At 37.7% G+C, this 24,425-nt stretch overlaps 1 protein-coding gene across 1 annotated transcript in view; it reads right to left on the bottom strand.

Annotated features, from left to right (window-relative positions):
• MYO1D (myosin ID) overlaps positions 1 to 24,425 on the bottom strand; it is a 399,069-nt gene that overhangs the window by 154,567 nt on the left and 220,077 nt on the right. The window contains exon 18 of the mRNA XM_044675574.1: positions 4,955 to 5,178. Coding sequence (XP_044531509.1) covers positions 4,955 to 5,178 — 224 coding nt within the window. The remainder of the gene's footprint in view (positions 1 to 4,954; positions 5,179 to 24,425) is intronic.

Raw genomic sequence — 24,425 nt, 5'->3', positions numbered from 1 at the left:
ATTTCCTTCAGGAAAAATATTCTATACTGTTGCCCCTAATTAAATTAATTTGACCTTGTGACAGAGGTGATGGACTCATGCAAAATAAGAATAAAAAATGCATTTTTGGATGTGGAAATGTTTTGTTTGACTGTGTCTTTGTGATACAGGGGACTCCTCCCTCCCTTTCTCTTCCTTTCTCTCCCTCCTCTCTCCCTCCTCCGCTTCTTTCCTAGTGGTTAGAGGGAGGTGGGAGGAGAAAAAATTAATGCTTGATCATTATAAAAATAATAGGCTACAAAGGCATTCATAAGCAACAATAACATAAATTCGCAGACCATTTTCCTCAAAACAATTCAATGAGATAGGTAGTACAAGTGTTATAATCCCCATTTTTAACCATTGGGGAAACTGAAGGTCCAAATATTAAATGACTTGCCTAAGGTGATATAACTAGCAAATGCTGGAGCCTGCACTCAAGCCTGTGTCCCGGCTGCAAGTCGAGGGCGTTCTCCACTAGTCTACATGATAAACACCTTTTTTTGTTTGTTTGTTAGGATATTTTATTTCCCCAATTACATGTAGTAACAATTTTCCACATAAGAATTCTGATATTATAAGATCCAAATTGTCCCCCTCCTTTCCTTCCCTCCCCCTTCCTAGAGATAATATGGAATTTGATCTGGGTTATACATATTATAAACATCAAAAGACTTGTACAGGACATTCATGAATTAGACATGTTATTGCTTGCAGGGGGCTTCTCAGTCCTGTATGTAGTTATGATGGAACCACTTTAAATCTATTTTTTATTTTAAACAATCTTGCTTAAATGTTGTAGTTTATTATATCCGTTTCTGTTTTATGCTGATGGTTCCTTTAACGTGCAACTGAGGCATTTTGTATTTGAAGCAAGACCATTAGAGGAATAAAAAATTACTTTATGTAAATAAAATCCAACCTGAGCAGCAGCTTCCAGGGGAGAAAAATGAACAGAGGGAGAAAACAAGAAGAGTGAAATGGAAAGATTTCAAGAGTGGGGCAGAAGAGTCCCAAAGCCCATCATCCTCTTAGTGGGCTAACAGCGGAACATAGCTCTCTTGCCTTCTCTTTCTTCTTCTTCCACGTGTTTAATTCAATTTTTTCCAATTCAACAAACATTTTCAAATGTTCGTTCTGTATAAGGCATTGTGACAGTAAGAGCTCAGGGACCAGAGAGGCTAAAAGGCAAACTAAGGCCCTCCCTAGGATGAGTTCAAACACATTAAGCGAGATGAATAGGCTGCCTATGGCTGAAACTGAGATAAGCAATCCCAGAGTGCTCTCAGTTAAATGTGAAGGCTGAGGATAAACCTCCAGAAAGGAGGCTTTTTGATTTGAGGCTAAAATTCACAGTAATCTGATGAATAAAAAGTTCAAGATTAGTGAGGAGAGTCCCAAATTGTATTTACAAATGCTTCTCTTTAAAATGTTTGTGCTAAAAAAAAAAATCTCTATGTTCACTCATGTGATTTCAATTTTTCTATTTTAGACAAGAGTTTGAATTCTGCTAATAAGCTAAGGTAGGGGGAAGCCTATTAACCTTCTCTTACCCGGATACAAATGGAATCTGATGGACATGCCATGCCACTGCCACCTGGTGGTAGGATATCTAAATTCCAGGTACAGGTACAGGTTCTAAGTGGACCTCCTTCTTGTAATGATCCAAATATTGATTAAGTCCCTACTCTATGTAATAGCGGATAGAGTGCTGGGCCTGGAGCCAGAAAAACTCATCTTCCGGAGTTCACATCTGGCCGCAGACACTTACTAGTTGACCTTGGGCAAGTCATTTAATGCTGTCTGCCTCTTGATCTGGCAAATGAGCTGGAGAAGGAAATGACAAACCCCTCCAGTGCCTTTGCCAAGAAAAACCCCAGTGAGGACCCAGAGTCAGAGAGGACCAAAACAAGTGAAAAACAACTGCAATATAGGATTTTTGGCATTGTGGATTTTATATGTGATATGTAATTTATACATGCATATTGTTAGATATACACATATGTGATCAAATGCACACATGTGCATATACATAGTATGTACACATGTATTATATGTGTGCATACATGCAACATACTCAGTACCAAGAACTATAGGAAATGCCAAGATAAAGAAAAAGGTGTTTCTGCCAACAGGTAGAGTACCTGAATCTGATAAATTGCCAGAAAGTGACAACTGGTCAACAATCAACTGTGCCTAATTCAGCAGCTACTTAGCATCAAACAGTATGCTAGGGGCGGGGGTTAGGAATACAAAAATGCACTGACCCAAGGGAAACACGTCTACTCATTATTAATAGCTACCAAATACATTCAAAGTAGAGCAAAGTATCCCAGAAGGGACAAGTGGCTGGGAGATCCAGGGAAGGTCTCATGAATGCCAGAGTTCCTGAAGGAAGCTGGGGACTTCAAGGGGGTGCAGAATTGCATTCCCAGGCATGGAGAGTTCTTTTTTTAGGAGATGGAGTATTGAATGTGAGGGACAGCAAGAAAGTCTGCCAGGGTAGACTGTCAAGTGTGTGAAAGGAAGTAATGACTAATAAGCATGAAAGAGTAGACTGAGGCCAGACTGTGAAGGGCTCTGAATTATAAACAGTGGAGTTTATATTTTATCCTGGAGACAACCAGGAGAGACAAGTTTCATGAGCAGGAGAGTGATTTGATTTGATCTGTGCTTTAGGAATATCAAATTCTACTCAGATACTTCCTAGCTGTGTGACCCTGGACAAGTCACTTAACCCCCATTGTCTAGCCCTTACCATTCTTTTGCCTTAGAACCAATACACAGTATTGATTCTAAAAGAGAAGGTACAAGTTTAAAAGAAAAAAAGGAAAATCACTGGCAGCACTGTCAAGGATGTGCTGGAAAGAGGCACGCATGCCAATTAAGACATTTTTTTCCATAGTCAAGGTAGGAGATGATGAGGGAGCCTGAACTAGAATGTGGCTATGTAACTAGGTAACTAGGAGGTGAGAGATGGAAGAAATACAATGGAAGAAGAATAGACAAGCCTTGGTAATGGTTTAATGATTTAGAACAAGAACCAGTGGGTGACCATGAGGTCATAAACATTGGAGTGGCGTCCTTAACAGAAACAGGAAAGTTTGGAATGAAGATTTTTTTTTTTTGGTGGAGTTAGGGGAATAATGGGTTCTACTTTAGATAATAGATTGAGTTTGAACTGCCCATAGTTAGAAGGTGGGAAACAGATGAGAATCCATTAAAAGAGACTGGGAGAAGTATTGAGAGAGAGAGAGAGTGGTATCACAAAAACCCAGAGAGGAAAGAGTATTTAGTATGGCAGATAGTGAAAAATGCTGCCAAGGGCTCTCAAAGTACAAGGGCTGAGAGAAAAAACCCAACTTAACATTTGACTTAGTAATTAAAAGATCATTGGGAACTCTAAAGAGAAGTTTTAATTTTGTAACAAAGAATCCAGATTGTAAAGGGCTTAGAAGTGAGTCATAGGAGAGAAAGGAGAAATAAGTGTAGCTTTTTTGCTGGGAGTTTGGACGGATACAAAGGGAGGAGAGATAAAAGGCAATATCTTGAGGGGATGCTGGGATAAAAAGTATGTTTTTTTTTAAAGAATAGATAAGGGGCAGCTGGGTAGCTCAGTGGATTGAGAGTCAGGCCTAGAGATGGGAGGTCCTAGATTCAAATCCGGCCAAATTACAATTATACATTTTTGTTATTTAATCTACAAATATCACAAAATTATGTTTTTTTTTTTTCTCAAAGTGACACACCACCTGAGTTATGCTCAGTTTTTTGGTGAATTTTGACACACCAGGCTCAAAAGGTTGCCCATCACTGGCCTAGTCCTTACCACTCTTCTGCTTTGGAACCAATTCTTAGTATTGGTTCCAAGATGGAAGGTAAGGGTTCATGAGAGAATGAGAGGGAGAGAAACAAAGTGAAAGGCAGACAGATAGACAGACAGATTCAAAGGGAGACAGAGACAAGGAGACAGCGACACACAGAGAGAGACAGAGACGAAGGAAAAGACAGAGAGAGACACGCAGAGACAGAGAGAGAGACAGAAAAAGAGAGAGAGATAAGGGCCATCTTTTCATCTAAGAAGTTTGGAGTAAAAGAATAGACAATGGGGGATGATGTCAAAGGTTTCTGATATTTAGAGAATAAAAGACTGATATGAATAATATCTATTTTTTCAGTAAAGTATGAAATAAGGCCTTTGCTTGGGGAGGATAAAGTGGGATGGGATGGGAAGGGATGAGAGGTTTTAGGAGAGAAGAGGATTTTTGGAGCAGTCATAGTGGGGAATGTGATGTAATTGGGGAGACTTGTTTACTCCAGGGAGAGCCTAGTTAAGATTAGATAATATATATGTAGTAGACTTGGCTAGTATGACGACATGATATTCATCAGCTTTATCATCAAGCATTACTGAGTGGAAGTAGAAAATGAAGAGCTTGAGGGTAAAACAGGACTAAGGTTTGCCAAGGCATGAGCACTGACAGGACACGAGGACAAGGCTCTCAAGTGAGTAGAAGATTATAAAGTGGAACTGGTTAGTCCCAGAAAATATTTCAGAGCAATGTCAGCTTTATCATTCATCATCTACAAAACATACTTTGGTTCATCATCACTTAAAAATTAAAAAAAAAATTTAAACCCTTACCTTCCATCTTAAAATCAATACTGGGTATTGGTTCCAAGGAAAAAGGGCAATAAGGGCTGGGCAATGGGGGTCAAGAGACTTGTCCAGGGTTACACAGCTAGAAGTGTCAGAGGTTAGATTTGAACCCAGGACCTCCCATCTCTAGGTCTGGTTCTCAATCCATTGAGCCACCTAGCTGCCCATGGTTGTCATTACTTTTGTATGTTATAGGACACAAAGCAAAGACAGCTCTTTTGCTTTAGAAGACGAGACCTGGATTGATGTAAAAAACTGTACCAATAATGTTCCTACCTCTGGTAAATTGACTTTAGGGCTTCTTCAAAGCGATGCAGAACTTTAGGAGGAGTTGGCCACTTCACGTGCTTCCCATAGTCCTTCATGTTCTCCACACCCTGCAAACGTCTGTTGACCTCTTGGATGTACGACTTGACTTTGTAACGTCGATGGTACCTGATGATGGTCAGAGCAGCCTTTGTTCTCTTGTATTTGATTCGGGCGATGGTGCCCCTCCACACCTTTATACGCAACAGAAGGAAAAGCGAAAAAGAAGAAAAGTTGTCCATTTGGTAGTGGCTCGCTTTGAAGTTAAAAAGGCATATTCAAGTCCTCCCCAGAACATCACACAGCCATTATCTGGCATATAGCTTTTGTGGAGGAGTAAAAGTGAGAGATTAGCTTTGGGAAATGGAAATGTAAGAAATTCAGTCAATTCTCAATTAGTCATCTAAATCACAGGAGTAGGGGGTGGAGAGGGGAGAGACTGGTACCAAGAAGCCAAAATTAATTTATATTTATCTTCGGAATGTGTCTTTCTTCTAACGCTTGAATCTGAGTGCTTCTGATTTCCTAAGGTTGCATAATATGTACTTAAAATAGAATAATGAGAATTATGAGATTATGCTGTGGATTCAGGAAGAACTTGAAAGGCTTTTCTAATAGACCCTCTATTTAGAGCGAATCAATCAATTAGCAAACACTGAGTGGGACTGTGTGCCAGACACTGAGCTGGTTGTTGGATTATAAAAAGATGAAAATGAAGTAAATCCTGCCCTCAAGGAACTTGTATTCTATTGGTGAAGGCAATATGTGTGTGTGTGTGTGTGTGTGTGTGTGTGTGTGTGTGTGTGTGTGTATGTATGTATATATATATATATAAGTATATAAAAATATGTCAAATAAATGCAAGGATTTTTGTTTGGTTTTCTTTATTTAGGGGACGAAGCTTTCTCATCGTGGGGGTAAAGGCTTCATGTAGGACGTGACATTTCCATATTTCTCACTCTATGAAGAAGACAGATAGCATCAAACCTCAGACGATCGCAAATCACTAACCTACAGGATAGGAAAACTAAAATGAAATGCTTTATTTTATTTTATTTTTTGGAAACCTTCTATCTTAGAATTGATACTATGTATTGATTCCAAGGCAGAAGAGAATTTTGAGCCTTCTCACCTAAATAACAATGAAAGTAAGACTAAAGAGAGTTGCCAATGATAGTCACTAAATAGATATACCATTTTTCCGCTTTTGATATTTAAAATTTTTTTCTTTTTATTAACTTAACAAATATCAATGAACATGAATTTTCCTTATGTATATGACATTGTACATCACTTAAGTATATGCATGTATATATAAAAGCTCAAGTATATATAAGATGGCACTCTCAATATAGATTACTCTGATTGTTTGAGTCCTTTTCTGAAGTGCCTTATTTGTTCTTCAAATATCTAAAATATATCATTGGGGGGGGGGTAGCTAGGTAGCTCAGTGGATTGAGAATCAGGCCTAGAGATGGAAGGTCCTGGGTTCAAATCTGGCCTTAGACACTTCCTAGCTGTGTGACCCTGTGCAAGTCACTTAACTCCCATTGCCTAGCTCTTACTTCTCTTCTGTCTTGGAACCAATACACAGTACTGATTCTAAGGCAGAAGGGTTCAAAAATAAAATAAAATAAAACATATCATTGACTTTCTTTTCTTTTCGTTCCTTTGTTTGGAATCACTAGTATAACAGCTTCCTTTACCCTAATGGAACTTCCCGTAACACCTTCCAAAAGCTTTCTATTCTAACAAATAAGTATAGCTAAGGAAACAAGCCTTCATACTGGCCTTGTCTGAGGATAGAGGTCTTATTCTTCACCTATTGCCCATCATCTCTTGGATAAGATGTAGGAAATATGATTCATAAACTCATTTCAATTTTTCTCTTTTGATTCATACCTGTCCTCAAAGGTTTTTTTCTGATTCCATCTTTAGTAATGTATTACAGTATAATAATATTGCAATTTGTTCAAAATTCAACCCTGTCTCCCTTCTAACACCAGAAGCTATTCAGCATTCTCCAATTAAAGGGTACTTTCTTAGTTTCTAGTTCTTTGCTACAAAAAGATGACTGCTATAAATATTTTTGTACATCTAGATCCTTTCCTTCTCTCTTTGTTCTCTTTGGGATATATACATGATAGTGGTATTCATGGAGCAAAGTATATGCACAGTTTAGTAACTTCTGGGGCATAATTTCAGATTGCTTTTGAGAATGAATGGACCATTTCACAGATCAAACAATGCATGAGTGTGCTTATAGTCCCATAGCTTCTCTAAAACATCATTTTCCTTCTCTGTCATCTTTTCCAGTTTGATGTGTGTGAAGTGGAACCTCAGAGTTTTTAAAATTTCTATTTCTATTATTAATGATTTGGAACATTTTCTTATATGGTCATTGATAACTTAGATTTCTTTTCTTGAGAATTGCGTGTTCATATCCTTTGATCATTTATTTGATGGGAAAAGGCTCTTGAACTTACATACATGTATAAATTTGCTATATACCTTTGGCATCAGATATTAATCAGAATAATTTGCAATAAATTTTTTCCAGTTAACTATTTGCCTTCCAAATCTAACTTCATTGATTTTATTCTGCAAAACCTTTTCAATTTTATGGAGTCAAAAATGTTCATTTTATCTCTAGTGAATCCTAGAGTGTCTCTCCTGTTGATAGTCATGAAAGGTTATCTCTTTCCCTTTCCCAATTTGTTTATACTATGACCTTTACGATTTAGGACATATATCCATTTACAGTTAAGAATTCTGTGGGATATGGCATCAGATACCAAAACTTAGTTTCTGCTAGACTGTTCACTAATATTTCTGGTGGCTTTTGTTGAGTAGTGCATTCTCAGTAGTTAGGGTCTTTGGATTTATCAAATAATATGTTTGATTTATTTTGGATCTTATTCATCAAGTCATTTTTATTGACCAAATTTTCCATTTTCTGATGAGTATCAAAAAAAAATTTGAAACCCTTGATTCTGTCTTATAATCAAATCTAAGTATCAATTACAAGGCAGAAATATGGTAGGGGTTAGGCAATTGTGGTCAAGTGACTTACTTAGGGTCACAAGGCTAGAAAGTATTTGAGGCCAAATTTGAACCCAGGACCTCATGTCTCCAGGCTTGGCTTTCTATTCACTGAGCCACTTAGCTGCCCCTGTATCAAATAGTTTCAGTGATATGGTTCCTTCCATAGTATAGTTTGAGATAATTTACTACAAGGCTCTCTTATTTCTTGCCTTTTTTCTTTATTTCTTTGAGATTCTTTATCTTTTGTTCCTCCAGATGAATTTTTAACTTTAGTTTTGCGAATTCTATAAAGTAACCAATTTGTAGTTTGACTGGTATTGTGCTGAATCTATAGATTAATTTAAGTATTGTCAATATTTATGGTTCTCTAGGTAAACCATCATATTGACTGCCAAAGGTAATAATTTTGCTTCTTCTTCTTTTTGCCAATTCTTGTTTTCTCAATGCCTTTTCCGGTCTTATTGCTGTAGCTAGGATTTCTAGTACTATATCAAATAATAATATTGACATTGAAAATCTTTGGCTTATCTATGATATTACTTCTGGTGTTTTTCCTTTAAATATAAGCTAGCTCTTGGTTTTAGATAGATATAATTTGTCATATTAAGAAGTGGTACATCTTTAAATATAATTTGATTTTTTTAATATAAAGGAGTATTGTATTTTATCAAAAAGTTTTTGAGGGCAGTTATCTTTAAAAATGGTTTTTGTTATTATATTATTTGAAGAGATTTCCTAATACTTAACCTGTCCTGCATTTCTTGTGTAAATGTAACCTGGTCATAGTATCATATCATTGTAGTCTCTTTGCTAATATTTTATTTAACATTTTTATATTGATACCATTAGTGATAGTATACTATCATTTAAAATTTTTTTTATCACTCCCTGGTTTTAACAGGAGTATATTTGTCGTGTATAAAGAATTTAGGAGCATGCCACATTTATTTTTATATGTAATCTGTATAATGTTAGAATTAATTGTTCTTTGCATGAGAGAATTAAATTTAAATCCATCTAGTCTTTGGATTTCTCCTTTGGGAGTTTCTTTATGGTATCTTCAAATTACTTTTCTGTGTTTGATTTATTTAAAGTCTCTATTTTTTACGTAGTAAATCTGGATATTTTATATTTTTGTAAATGCCCATTTGTTTTTTTGTTAGCAGTTTTGTTGGGAGATATTTGGGCAGAATAGTTTCCAATAGTTACCCTTTCTTCCCTGTCATTTGTTGTAATTCTTTTTTGCTCTTATAGGGAGTTAGATGGTACAGTGGACAAGAGTCCTAGACATGGAGCCTGGACGATCTGAATTCAAATCCAGTCTCAGATACTTACTAGCTGTATGATCCCAGGCAAGTTACTTAAATTCTTTCTCAACTTTCTAATTTATAAAATGGGGATAGTAATAAAATCTAAGTTCCAGAGCTGTTGTTAGGATAAGATGAGATAGTATTTGTAAAGTACTTTGCAAACCTAATAGTGCTATGCAAATCTAGTGCTGCTGCTGCTTCTTGATACTGGCATTTTAAAATATCAAATTAGCTAAAGATTTATTATTACTATTATTTTTTACTTTTTAATTCTAATAACAAATTTTCATATAAGTCTTCCAAAGTTATAGGATTTATTTTGTCTCCCTCCCTTCCTTCCTTCTCCTCCCAGAGCTGACAAGCAATTCAATCTGGGTTATACACGTATTATCATGCAAAACATATTTCCACATTATTGATTTTTGTAAGTGAACAGCCTTATAAAACCAACCCCCCAAACATGTACCCAAATAAACAAGTGATTAATCATATGTTTTCATCTCCATTTACGTTCCAACAGTTCTTTCTAAGGTGGATAGCATTCTTTTTCATTAGTCCCTCAGAATTGTCCTGGATCATTGTATTACTGTTGAAAGGTTGAGATATAAATTCTCCCTAAGAAATGCTTTGGCTAAGTCTTAAGTTTTGGCATATTATCTCTTTGATGTTATTTTTTTGATGAAATCATCTATTACTAATGTGATTTATTCTTTAGGATTAAATTATTATCCCTTTAAGTTTGAATCTCTTTTTCAAATGATCTTCTCTGATTATAATTTTTTGTGTTCTTGGCTCTAAAGGATATTTAATTTTTCCCTCAACCATTTGATTATGAGGCTTTTGTACAATGGCACCTCGTCATTTTTTGTAAGGGTCACATGATTTGTTGAATAATATGTATAATCCTTCCTGTTCCCATTCACGACCAGAGAAATATATCTAGGTTTTTGAGAATCCTGTTCAGTACATTAACTTCTTTCTTGTTTATTTTTATTACATTTGTCTAGGTCTCAAAGGGGGCACTTAGAGGTTCCTATTTATTTGAATTCTTCTGTCTCGACATATAATTTGATTAGCTTTTTCTTCTTGTAAATAGATGCTATGCCACTTGGGGTACGTATGTGTGTATTAAGTATTAATATTTCATTATCTATGGTACATTTAAGCATAATGTAGTTTTCCCTTTTATCTCTTTTACTCATGTCCTTAATTTTGCCTTAATTTTAATTTAATTAGATAACAATTTTAAAATGATGGAAATCAAGTGATACCTCCAGACAATTTGGAGTTGACTGATTCTACTATTTTTGTTCTATTTGTAATAACTTTCTTGATAGATTCACTCTCATCTTGAAGCAATTACTTTCCAGTCTTCTTTTCTCATTATATGAATAATTCCCAAGTCACAGCGAGAAAGCAATATTAGACTTATCACCACCCTCCAACTGATACCTTGTTCTGCCTTTCATCTTTAAGTTCTTATAGAAGGTTATCTGTAGCCATTGTGTGAATGTTCTCTCAGTCAATTTGTTTCTAAATCCTCAACAACTAATTTCTTAAACTCATCATACATATGTCCTTTTGGCTACCATATTTATGAATTCTTTATCATCTTAATTCTCCTTTCCTGACAGTTATTAATATCATAGACCTGTGCTGGGGAACCTATAGCACGCATGCCAGAGTTTGCCAGAGGGGATTCTCCCTTTGTCTTCTCCAACATTTCTCACATGACCTAATTACTTAATTATCTACTCTATATGTATTTGCATATATATATATATATATATATATATATATATATATATATANATTTTAAGTCCTAAAGTTTTTTCTTTTCTTTTCTTTTTTTTTAGGGATGGAAGAAAGACAGGAAGGGGAAAAAATTAAGCTCCACAGAGTAAAAAACATAGGAAAGCATTTTAATTGAAATAATTTACTTTTATTATTCCTTTAAACCTCTGTTTAATTTATTTAAAGGTCTTAGCTAGTATCTATTATTAAACTTGATAACCAGTTCTGGAAAAATAAAAAGATTCCTGAAAATAATATTTTCTTTCATTTCATGAATTAAGTATAGGTTATTATATTATATAATGTCTAATTATATAATATAAAATTATTATAATTTAAAGATATTTTAGAATTCTATAATTATAATATATTATGTATAAGTATATAATTACATATTATATTATATAGATTAAGTATAAATAATATAAATAAATAGGGGTCAATCATTAATAATATTCAAGGGGGTAGTTGCTTGCTTATTCACCACTTTTCATATTGTAGCCTCTGTAGATTATAACTCATATACAAGAAAGCTGAATGCAGTATTAAAACCAATACAAAATAACACTGTGATCCCTGAGAGAATGGCGCTAGAAACAGCAAATGATATCAAAGTGCCCAAATTTGGGGAATAGCACCCCAAACCATGTAGATATCAGAAACTAGTAAGAATCCCGTGATCTGCTTTTCAAAGTATCCAAATATATCAAATTCTGATAGAGATTTTGCATTTCGTTTATAAAAGCAAGGGCAAAAACAATAGCAAAGGGGAAACTTTGTAGAGACACACGAGACTATATGGAAGATAGCCCCACTCTCTTTGATTAAAGTAGATTGATTGATTTTTCCGGGTGGCTTTATTAGTCGGGCATGTGGCACATTCGTGTAAATCTGGCTACTGGGGGAGACTAGAGCTGATTGATCACCTGAGCCCAGGAGTTGTGAGTTATAGTAGGGCTAACGCCAACTGGGGAGTCTCTGCTGGGTCCAGCACCAATATGATGAGCCTCTGGGAGGGGGGACCCCATCAGGCTGCCTAAGGAGTGGTGAATGGGCTTATGGCACAAACCAGAGCAAGTCAAAGCTCCCGTGCAGAGGACTGGTGGGGTCAGGCCATAAATGATAGCCTTGCGCTTCCAGTGTGGGTGAGACAGGGAGTCTCAGGCTCAAGAAAGAAACAAATCCCCCAAATAGACTTACTGCTATTCCAGTGATATTTCTCTGATGGTGAGAAATGCTATTAATGACTTGCAAGGTGGAATAAAAGGAGAATAGGCAGATTTTTCACTTTTTCTACTAGTTTAAAATAGCTTAATTTGCTTAGGCATTGGATATAGTGGATGGAAGCACAAACCCTTCGATCCCAGAATTAGAGCAGGAGGGGACATCAGGGACCATCAATTTCAAACCTTCCTTTTTTTTTCAGATAAATAACTCAAGCATAAGAGAGGGCAAATGACTTTCCCAGGGGCACACAGCTAGTAAGAATCTGAGGTAGGATTTGAATTAAAGTCTTCCTAATTTCAAATGCAGCATTATCTGTTACACCAGTATAAATCTCAGTTGTTTAGTCTAGAATTTGTTTAATGTCACAGAGATAATGTATAGCTGTAGTCTTTGTGGTTCAGTTGTTTCAGTCATGTCTGACTCTTTGTTACCCGACTTGAGTTTTCTTGGAAATGATACTGGAATGATTTACCAATTCCTTCTTTAGCTACAGATAAGGAAACTGAGGCAAAGAAGGTTAAGTGACTTGCCTAGGATCACATAGCTGGTAACTGTCTGAGGTAGGATTTGAATTCAGGTCTTCCTGGCTACAGGACAGTGCTCTATCTGCTGTGCCTCCTTAGCTACCCAATGGTTGTAGTCTAATTAAAGTCTAAGAATCTACTTTCTATCTGATTACTGTGAAACAGTTTCAGCAGTACAAGCATTAGAAAGGTTAGCCCAAGGCAGATGTTAAAAATAAACCATTACCATGGTATCATAGAATGGACTATGGAACCAGAGAGCTGGGGGGTTGCTTTTGGTTTTGTTTCTAACTTTCCTTCTTTGGATCTGTGCAAAATGAGGGGTTTGTATGGAATGATCTCTAAGAATCTCTTCTAGCTCCCAGCCTATGATGGCAACCTGGGGGTACCATTTCTTTATTTTCTTTTCTTAAAAAAACACCCCCAAACTCTTATCTTCTATCTTAGTATCAATTTAAGATAGACAAGCAAAGCAGCAAGGACTAGGCAATTGGGATTAAGTGACTTATCCAGGGTCACATAGCTAGAGAGGGGGATACCATTTCTAGAAATGGAAAGCTCCTCTCCTCTGGTTTATTTAATCCATGGCCAGCATGCTTCCACAGCCTCCAAAATGGGAGGGAACCGTCCAAGCAATTCTGAGGTTTGGGCAGAAGGATTTTAACTTTGTTTAGAATCATAGATGGGATCTAAGAAGCCATCTAATCAAACTCTGACATTTTACAAATAGGGAAACAGAGGGAGAATCTAAGTCACTCAGTCAGGCTCACAGAGGTAGTGAATCGAAGTCTTCTGACTCCAGAGCCACCTCTCCAGCTTGGCTGGATTTAATTGCACAACTGAGAGCATAGTTTAGAATTTTAGCAATAACTCTTTAAACCTGGAGCCGCCTCTTTTGATACTTAATCTTAATCATCCTTACCTCCTTAAAAAAGAAAATGAATGAACTGCCTCCATCAGCAATGGTAATAGAATAGCTGAGCTTGCTCTTAGGGCTTACAGAGCACTTTATAGACTTCATACATTTGACCCTCCCAATAATTCACTGAAAGGAACTGTCAGGACCATTGTTCTTCCTAGTTTAAGAGATGAAGGACCCGGGGGTCAGGAAGACTCAGACTCCTGCCCGTAGGTCTTCTGGCTCTAAACCCAGTCCAGTTGTCTTCCTCTATCAGGAGGTTACATGGAGCAAAATGACCTCTGGTAGCCTGCTGGTAAAAATAGGAACATTTTCCCAGGATTGATGGGATTCGCCCAGATTGCAGCAAGTATGTTAAATGTTTCTATAGAAACATTAAATTAGACACTAGTTCTTTCAAGACAGATATGTAAATTCCTGTATACACGTACAACATCGCATTGTATGTGTGTGAGAAATATATTGCACAACTCCCAGGAAATAATAAGATTAATGGAGGCAGCCTGAAAAAAATGCCACCATAGTGGGAACAAAAGCAACCCTTCCCCAAACCCTGAAGCAAATATATCTATTCAAACAAAAATAAGCTGAGTTTTCATTTTATTTTTCATTTTGTAGTCGGAGAAAATAGGTACATGAGACAGTTTGTGGATATTAGGTTAAGAATCCTCGATCTCAAGGAAAAAAGCTACCTTTACTGTAGTCATATTATAAAACAAAATGTAATAAATGATGTGATATTTATTTGCTATATATTTATGCACACCTATTTGTTATAAATTATGAAGTGAAATTGTTCATTATGCTTGTAATGAATTTCTAGTCCATAGCCAGTCACTGGGGTGAGGGGTGGGAATGGAGGGAAAGACCCTACTCAGAATAGATTTGCCTTAGAATAATGTGCAGCGAGCTCCACGGGACTAAGATGACTTCATTCATTTTATATTATAGATTAGCTATATGGCACCCTTTTGTTGTTCTAATAGATAAAAACAGAATATATGTTTGTGTTTTCTTTCTTGATATGTAATCAAAATAAGAAAGTAAAGCCAATTACAGATTTTTTTTGGCTACAGTGTTTTACATGTATAAACATGTAAAAACATTTTACATGTATAAACATGTATAAACATTACAGATTTAGGAGTTGCAGTTGACCTTAAAAAACATCTATGGGCAGTGAGATGGCTCAATGGATAGAGCACTAAGCCTAGAGATAGGAGGTCCTGGATTCAAATCTGGCCTTAGACACTTGCTAGCTGTGTGACCCTGACCAAGTCACTTAACACTAACTGCCTAGTACTTACCACTCTTCTGCCTTGGAACTGATATCTAGTATCAATTCTAAGACAGATTAAAAAAATTGATCATTTAGTCTACCCTCTCATCTTACAGATGAGGAAACTGAGGCCAAGATAGGAGAGGCAACAAGCCCAAAGCCATACAGATATTACAGGGCAGAAACAGGATAGAAGCTCAGATTCTTGGACTTCAAATCCAGAATGCTTTCTAATTTATCATATCATATATTTGCATTAAACCATCTTTTGTGCTACCAAAAGGAGCAAAAGCCTGGTGGTTAAAAAAATTATAATGGGGTAGCTAGGTGGTGCAGAGGGTAGTAGAGTACTGGGCCTGGAATGAGGAAGACTCATTCTGAGTTTAAATCTGGCCTCAGACACACACTAGCTGTGTGACCCTGGGCAAGTCACTTAACCTTGTTTGCCTTTAGTTTCCTCATCTGTAGAAGGAAATTACAAACCATTCTAGTATCTTTGCCAAGAAAATGCCAAATCAGACATGACAACAACAAATGGACCGTGGAGTTCAGGTGATTACAAAAATAAACGATTTTGAATGTACTGTTCTTCAACATTTTGTCACACAATCTTGGGATATGAATTTGAGATCACCATCCATTAGGTAGCTTGACCAATATCATGTGTATTACCCATTCAAGATAATACAAATGAGATAATGGCAAAAAATAGGGCAGTGTTCTGGAAATGTAACATGTTGTTTATCATTCCAAAAAGGAAATAGGTACCTTAAGTTGACTATATCTCATGAAAGGAGGGGACTGGAATTCCCCAAAGAATTTCTAGTTCCCAGGTGGATGATGAGAAGAATATTTTAGGAAATCACATTACAAAAGTTAAAATGCCACTAAGGCAAAATCTAAGGACATGGATCATTTGAATCTTAGTCATGGGAATTAGCAGGAAAAAATATGCTTTTTATCACAGCTGACCCTGTGATTCAGTCTAATTTTATGAAGAATATCACATGAAAGTTAAAAAAAAAAAGTGGCCTAAGTCGGGGAAAATCTTGGCACAAAGCTCAGACAACATCAATAGCAGAGTTTCAGTGGGACACCTGAGCTTTACTCAAAGGCCCTATTTTTAGATTGCTCTAATATCTACTCAGGTTTGATAGTTCAGGACATCAATCCACAGAGAAGCAGACTTTGTTAGCCTCAGAGAAAAGGCAGTATTTTTGTCTTGTCTCTTTCTTGGATGGGACCACCACCATCACTGCTGACCTCTCTGTAATTTCAGGTGATGGGACCTTTCACACTATGATTTAGTCTTTTTTTTCCCTTTAAACCCTTAACTTCTGTGTATTGGCTACTTGGTGGAAGAGTGGTAAGGGTGGGCGATGGAGGTCAAGTGACTCGCCCAGGGTCACACAGCTGGGAAGTGTCTGAGGTTGGATTTGAACCCAGGACCTCCCGTCTCTAGGCCTGACTCTCAATCCACTGAGCTACCCAGCTGCCCCGTTGATTTAGTCTTTTTTTTGTTGTTGGTGTTGTTTATAACTTTCAAATGACCAATCTCATATATTTATTAAACTCTAAAAGCATCGTATCCTGGGCTCCAAGAATGTAAGTTGTCCTAAGACATGCTATCGTTCAGTCATTTTTGTACGACTTTTAGGGTTTTCTTGGCAAAGATACTGGACTGGTTTGTCATTCTCTTCTCTGGTTCATTTATGAAAGGGGAAAGTGACTTGCCTAGTAAGTGTCTTCGGCTAGATTTGAACCCAGGAAGACAAATCTTTCTGACTCCTGGTCCAGCGCTCTCTATACACTGTGCCACCTAGCAGTCCATCATAAGATGCGACCCCTGCTCAAAGATGTCCACAATCTACATGAAGTCACATATGTGAAAAATAAGCAGTACAACATGTACACGATTAGTGCAGAAGGAATTAAGAGGAGAGAGAAATTCTTTCACACTAAGGCAGTCGAGGAAAGCTTCCAGAGAAGGAGATCTGAGCAAGGGGGTAAAGAATACATATGATCTGAATATGAAGAAAAGGAATGAGATGTGAAGACAGTCCAGAAGCAAGAACCCAAAGGCAAAGCAGAAGGAAGAATTCAGAGAAACTCAGGACAAATGAAAATGGAATGAAAGAGAGGGTTCAGGTTGGCAACTACTAAAAGACTAGGGTGGGAAAGCAGATTGGAGTCTAATTGAAGGGAGTCTCAAATTCTAGACTAACAAGTCTGGCCTTGAAAGTTTAGATGAAGAAATTCAAGTTATGAATGACATATGAAAATGTTCTCCAAATAACTGTTGTTGTGGTTCAGTCATTTCAGTCATGTCTGAATCTTTTGGGGTTTTCTTGGCAAAGATATTGGAGCTTGCCGTTTCCTTTTCCAGCTCCTCTGACAGGTGAGGAAACTGAGACAAACAGGGTCAAGTGACATGCACAGGGTCACAAAGCTAGTATTTGAGGCCAGATTTGAACTTGAGAGAGAGAAGTTTTCCAAACTCCAGGCCTGGCACTCTAGCCACTGTATTATCAAGCTGCCCAAATTGAGAAATGCAAATTAAGCAACTCTGAGGTTCTTCCTATCTCACAGCCACCAGATTGACAAAACTGAAAAAAAAGAAGACAGCAAATGGTTGTAGGGGCTGTGAGAAGGCAGGCACATTGTTATATACTTGGTGAAGTTGTGCCAACTGTGTCAAAAAGTTACTACATTTTGCATATCCTTTGAATCAGAAATAGTATTATTTGGTCTATATCCAAAGAGATCAAAGAAAGAAGAAAAGGACCCTTTTGTAGAAAAATATCTTTGTAGCTGTGTGTGTGTGTGTGTGTGTGTGTGTGTGTGTGTGTGTGTGTGTTTGTGCACACACATGCGTGTGGTGACCAAGAACTAGAAACTGAGGCAGTATCTATCTATTGAGAAATGGCTGAAGAAACTATGGTGTATGAATGTGATGGAATACTATTCTGTATGGTGGAATACTGTGTCAAGGGAAATGATAAGAGGGAGGTTTTTGGGGAAACCTGGGAGCCTTTCTATGAACTGATGTTGAGTGAAGTGAGCAGACCAGGGAGAACAATTTACACAATCATTACAGCATTGCAAAAACAAACAGTTTTGGAAGAATGAATGCCTTTGATCAGCCCAATGGTCAGCGAGGACTCTGGAGGACCAACGATAAAGCACACTGCTCCCTCCAGACAGAGAGCTGATGGACTCAGGATGCAGAGATATATATTGGTGGGGAACTTTAGGGGAAAATTACTTTTGCTTGACTGCATGTTTTTACAAAGGTTTTGTTTTGTTTCTTCTAAATGGAAAGGGTAAGTGGGAGGGAGAGAAAAGAAATGCTTAATCATTGACTTTTTTTTTTATACAAAAAAGAAAGTTTAGGAAATAGAAAGTCTTGGAAGAAAGGGTTTGGGGCAAAGAAACGACATGGGGAAGGTAGCATTTGGGGCTGATTTACCAGGTGGCATTTGTTCAATATGGGCTGAAGGAGAGGAAGAGTTTGAAGTTGGGGAGACTGATGAGGGCAATCATCATAGTCCAAGCTACTGAGGACCCTTAAGCTCCGGTGTCCAATTCAGGGTCCATCTGCCTTAGAGAAGCGGCTAAAATGAGGCTCCAGATATATGCACAATAGTTATAACATTGGGATGCTATGACTGGCTTTGGGTAGGAGACATGGCTGGGGTTCCTCCGGTAATGGTGGAGTGATTTATGTTAGATTTAACTATGATAACACAGTACAGGCTGGGTGCAAATGGTGAATAAAATTATGTTTTCATCTTCCCTACGCCTTTTTGGGGAGGATGGAGAACACATATATGTCTTTTGGCACTTGATATACTAGTTGCAATTTCCAGTTCCTAACCTAAATGTGACACTTTCAGGGAAATCTGTTTTAAGAGTTAGGAAGATGAGAGACCACCAAGAGGGCATAAACAGCCAATAAGATCCAGGAAAGAAACAGAAAAACCCAACCCAGAGAATCTGTTTCAGCACATTTTGTATTGTAGAATTGACCTGAGACAGTTTCTAGCTATGTGACCCTGGGCAAGGCACCCATTTGTCTAGCCCTTACCACTCTCCTGCCTTGGAATCAATTCTTAGTAGCGATTCTAAAAGAGAAGGTAAGGACTTAAAAAAAATATCAATTGCTATATTAGTTTCCTTTGCTGAACTGCTTTCCCCCATTTTTGTTTTTTATTCTTTGTTAAAAGGGATGGCTTGGGGGCAGCTGGATAGCTCACTGGATTGAGAGTCAGACCTAGAGATGGGAGGTTCAAATCTGGCCTCAGACACTTCCCAGCTGTATGACCCTGGGCAAGTCACTTGACCCCCATTGCCCACCCTTACCACTCTTCCACCTAGGAGCCAATACACAGAAGTTAAGGGTTTTAAAAAAAAGAATGAATAAAAGGGATGGCTTGCTGGCCAGGGGATTTGAGGATGGGGGGAGCATGCCAAAATTAAGATGATGTAAAAAACAAAAAAAATTTTTTAAAGAAAGAAAGCACATGGTTAATATTGCCAAATATGTTTGTCTCAGTTTAGGTGCTGCTAGGTAGTGTGGTAAAGTAGATCAAGAGTTGATCTAAGAGTCACAAAGAGCCAGTATTTAAAGTCCTGCCTATGCTACTTAGTGGATATATGAAATTTGGCAACTTTCTTAGACACCAAGTTGCAGAATGGTTGACTATTGGTATTACTAGAGAGAGTTTCTTCAACATATTATCCCTGTATTGATGAAACCAAAACAATCACTACCAACTATTTATATTAGCATAGTATTTTAAAGTTTGCAAAGTACTTTCCTTATGATAACAATGTGAGATAGCTCTTGCAATTATTATACCCATTTTACAGATCAGGAAACTGAAGCTCTGTGAGATTAATTAATTAGCTTATAATAAAACACCAGAAGGGGCAGCTGGGTGGCTCAGTGGATTGAGAGCCAGGCCTAGAGACTGGAGGTCCTAGGTTCAAATCCGGCCTCAGCCACTTCCCAGCTGTGTGACCCTGAGCGACTGTGTGACCCATTGCCTACTGGTTGTGGCCCTATCCTCCTAGAATGGAGTCCCAGGATAAAAAACAAAACAAAACACCAGAAAGTATTAAGAGATGCTATTTGAACTAAGATAATCTCTAGACTCTAGATCTACTAGACACTGCTCCACATGCGCAAAAATAAACATGAAACCCTCTAGAATATTTTCTAAACAAACTCATTTTGCCACTTGGTATATTATCAGGACAAATATCAATTTTTTATAATAAAGAACAACTTAGTGCTATTCAGTGTCATGTAGGAATTTGAGATTGGGGTTTGCCATACTTTCTAGAATAACATTTATGGATTTCACATTAAATAAGATCAGGTTGGAGAAGGCTTCCTGTAGAAAGTGGGATTTCAGTTGAAAATTAAAGTAAATAAGGAAAATCAGTAGCATGGGGGACAAGCCAAGGAAAATGTCCAGAACCAAGAGTTAGAGGGTCTTACATTTTACTCTCAGACATCCTCCTGGCCAGTGACACTGGATTGAAGAGAATGTGCCTGGGAGTAAGATGTAAGAAGACTGGAAAGGTAGGAGGGATTAGGTTATGAAGGGTTTGAATGCCAAACAAGGTATTTTGTGTTTGATCCTGGACATGACAGGGAGTTATTGGAGTTTATTGAATAGGGGAGTGACACAGTTGGACCTGTGCTTTAGAAAAGTCACTTTGGTGGCTGAATGGAAGATGATCATATAGATAGCAGCAGAGGAAGGATGCTGTTGAAAAATGAAAAAGACGAATCTTTTCTTCAAGGAGGAGCCGAGAGCCAATTAAAACAAAGCTATAGATGAGCCCATTGAGCACGTACCCCAAGGAGGTCAAAGGTTGAAAATAAGGTCCTACCAAAATACTCACAGCAGCACTTTTTTTTATAGTAAGAAAAATGGGCACAAACTGCCCAAGGAGTGGTGGATGGCTGAACAATTTTTTGCATGTAAATGTACTGGGATATTATTATGCTATAACAATTGGCCCAAATGAGGAATTCAGAGAATTCATGTAAAGAGAAATAAGAACAATATACATAATCACTGCAATAATGTAAACAAAAACAATGAAAGGAAGCTAAACTTTGATTAATTATAATTGCCAATCTTGGGTTCTGAGAGAATCTAAGTTGAACACAATTCCTCTTGTCTACAGAGAGGTAGGAGACTGTGAGCTGCATGCCCAGACGTCGTTGCTTTGTTGATTGGTTTTACTTAACTGTTCTTTTGTTTCAAGGCAGTATTTAAGGGTGGTGGGGTATATTGGGAAATGACTGGTATAACAATAAAAAGCATCCATAATACTTAAAATGCAGGGCTATGGAAGACATGAAGGAAAATATTAACTCACATTTGCAGAGTACTTTTGCAAAGCATTGTCCTCACTATAAAGCAGTATTAGGCATTACAGACATTACTTCTTATGCTCTCCACTTCACGGATGAGCAAATTGACAATAGCTTGGATAATTTGTGCAAGATCACATAACTAGGAAGTGTTAGAGCTGGGATGTTTTAGCTACATGGTGATGCTGTCCCAGGACCTCTTTTCCTCTCTGCCCATTTTTTCTTCTTTTGGTAATCTCGTTAGCTTTATTATTCTCTCTATGCACATGAATCCCAAATCTACATATCTAGCCCTATCCTCTCTCTTGATCTCTGGTCTCACATCACCAAACATCTATTGGGCATTCTGAACTGGATATACCATAAATAGGCATTTCAAACTCAATATGCCAAAAAGAAAAAGAAGGAATTCATTCTCTTTCACCGTAAATTCATTCCTCTTCCCCCACCCCTTGAATAATGCTTTATTGTTTCTCAATTTCATATAAAGACAATTTTGGGCATTCATTTTCTAATTTTGAGTTCCAAATTCTCTTTTCCCCTCCCCTTTCTGAGATGGTAAGCAATTTGGTATTTGTTACGCATGTGCTCACTCCCCTTCTAAAGTTCCCCGTTTCTGCTGAGGATGCTACCATTCTTCCAATCACCCAGGTGTACTCAGAGTCATCTCATTCCTTGCTCTTACCTCACAAATGGAATAAGTTGCTGAGTCTTGCTGATTCTTCCTCCATGACCTTCTTCCAATATGTCCCCTTCTTCCCTTCACCTTTTTTCAGACCCTCATCACACACCCATTTTGAAATGCTACAGTGGTCTCCTAATGGGCATCCTAGATTCAGGTCTCTACACTCTCCAATCAACCTTCCACATAACTGTCAAAGTGATATTCTTGGGGCAGCTAGATAGCACGGTGGATAGAAAGCCAGGCCTGGAGTCAGGAGGACCTGGGTTCAAATCTGACCTCAGACACTTCCTAGCTATGTGACCCTGAGCAAGTCACCCCAATTTCCTCATTATAACTTCTGTCTTATAATTGGTACTAAGACAAGAGAGTAATGGTTAAAAAACCCCAACAAAACAAAGTCATATTCTGTAGACACAGGTCTGACCACATTGTCTCCCCCCTTAATACATAAGTTAGCCACTCCTTCTCTGGCTCCTTTTGTCCCATCCCCTTTGCAAAAATTCCATCCTTACAGTTAGCTCCCTTCAGACTTCAGGATAAAATATGAAATCCCTTGTCTGACTTTTAAGGTACTTCAAAACCTTGCTAAAATCTACCTTTCCAGCTTGACTTCACATTATTACCATTCACCCATTCTACAGAAAAGCCAAATGAGCTTTGATGATCTTCATAACATTCCATTTTCTGCCTTTGGGTCTTTGAAGTGGAGTTGCCCCTTGCCTGAAGCATCTTCTTTCTTCACTTTTGCCTCTTAGGATTCCTCAATTTCTTCTAAGTTCACCTTTTCTGATTCTTCCACCAGCAAGGTCCTCCCCCAAACCCCTCAAAAATGCCTTAATTTTTTTCACATATTTATCTATAAATGTTATCTTCCCTGATAAATGTAAGCTCTTTGAGAGCAAGGAAAATATCACTTTTATCACAGTGCTGGACAGAAGGCATTGAATAAATGCTTCTCTTTTAAACCCTTACCTTCTCTCTTAGAATTGATAAGAAGTGTTGACTCTAAGGCAGAAGAGTGGTACTGCTTAGGTATTTGAAGTCAAGTGACTTGCCCAGGGGCACACAGCTAGAAGTATCTGGAGCCAGATTTGAAGCCAGGTCCTCCCAATTCTAGGCCTGGAATTCCATCCACTGTGCTACCTAGCTGCACCAATAAATGCTTCTTTAGTGACTAACTGTCTTGGAGTTAGGCGGTCTCTGGCTAAAATCTGAACACTGACACTAGCTATGGCATTATGGCTAAGGCAATTCACTTCTCTAAATGTCAATTTTTTTCACCCATAAAATGAAAGTAAATAACACCTGTAATGCCTTCCTAGCCAGACTGCAGAGGCTCAGATGAGATGATGTATATACAGAGCTTTGCAAACCTAACAGTCCTATAGAAATGTCCACTAATTTTTTTTATTATTTTGCATACTTTTGCTTTTACTTCTAACAAGCCCTTAGCCACAACCTACATTTTGCAAACTATTGCTATATGACAGTTCCCTTCCTGTATAAATCCATCATGACAGAAATAGTAAAGTAGGGAATAAATTAGAGATATATTCTTGTGAGTAATGGCTTTCTGCTGGCAGATGCACAGCTTTGGGGAACTTTTATCCATATCCTTATTCAGTGGTCCACATCTCATTGCCATGGTAATTGGCAAATAGTTGATACTCCTCTCTCCCCTTGTTGTAGTCTACTTCTCTTGGCCTTGTGAAGCTTTCATATTTTCACATAATAGCTCACATGAATAGAAATGATGCTTTTCAATTTACAAAGCATTTCCCTCCCAATAATTTTGTGAGGTGGAAAGTGGGTCTACTATTATTGCCATTTTATTTTCTTTTTCAAAGCAAAAGCATTTACCAAGGGGACACGGCAAGATTGGTAGCTATACCCCTCTCCCTTTCCTGTAAATTTGTGCCACACTCTTCCACACATGCATAATACCAGCAGAAAAGAGTGTGCATGATCTTAGAGTATATTAGTAGAAAGAAACACATTAGGGGCAGCTAGGTGGCTCAGTGGATAGAGCACTGGGTCTAGAGACAGGAGGTTCTGGGTTCAAATCCAAACTCAGACGCCTCCTAGCTGTGTGACTCTGGACAGGTCACAACTCCTATTGTCTAGCTCTTACTATTTTTCTGCCTTGGATTCAATGCACAATGATTTGAAGATGGAAGGTAAGGGCTTAAAAAAAAGAGCACATCATTTGGCTATACTAACTCACACTTCTGGCACACAGAACCCTAAGGTTCTATGTCTTCTTC

Source organism: Gracilinanus agilis, chromosome 4, assembly GCF_016433145.1.
Source record: "Gracilinanus agilis isolate LMUSP501 chromosome 4, AgileGrace, whole genome shotgun sequence".
In the NCBI taxonomy this organism is placed as follows: Eukaryota; Metazoa; Chordata; class Mammalia; order Didelphimorphia; family Didelphidae; genus Gracilinanus; species Gracilinanus agilis.
This window is presented reverse-complemented; position numbering and strand designations above follow the sequence as displayed.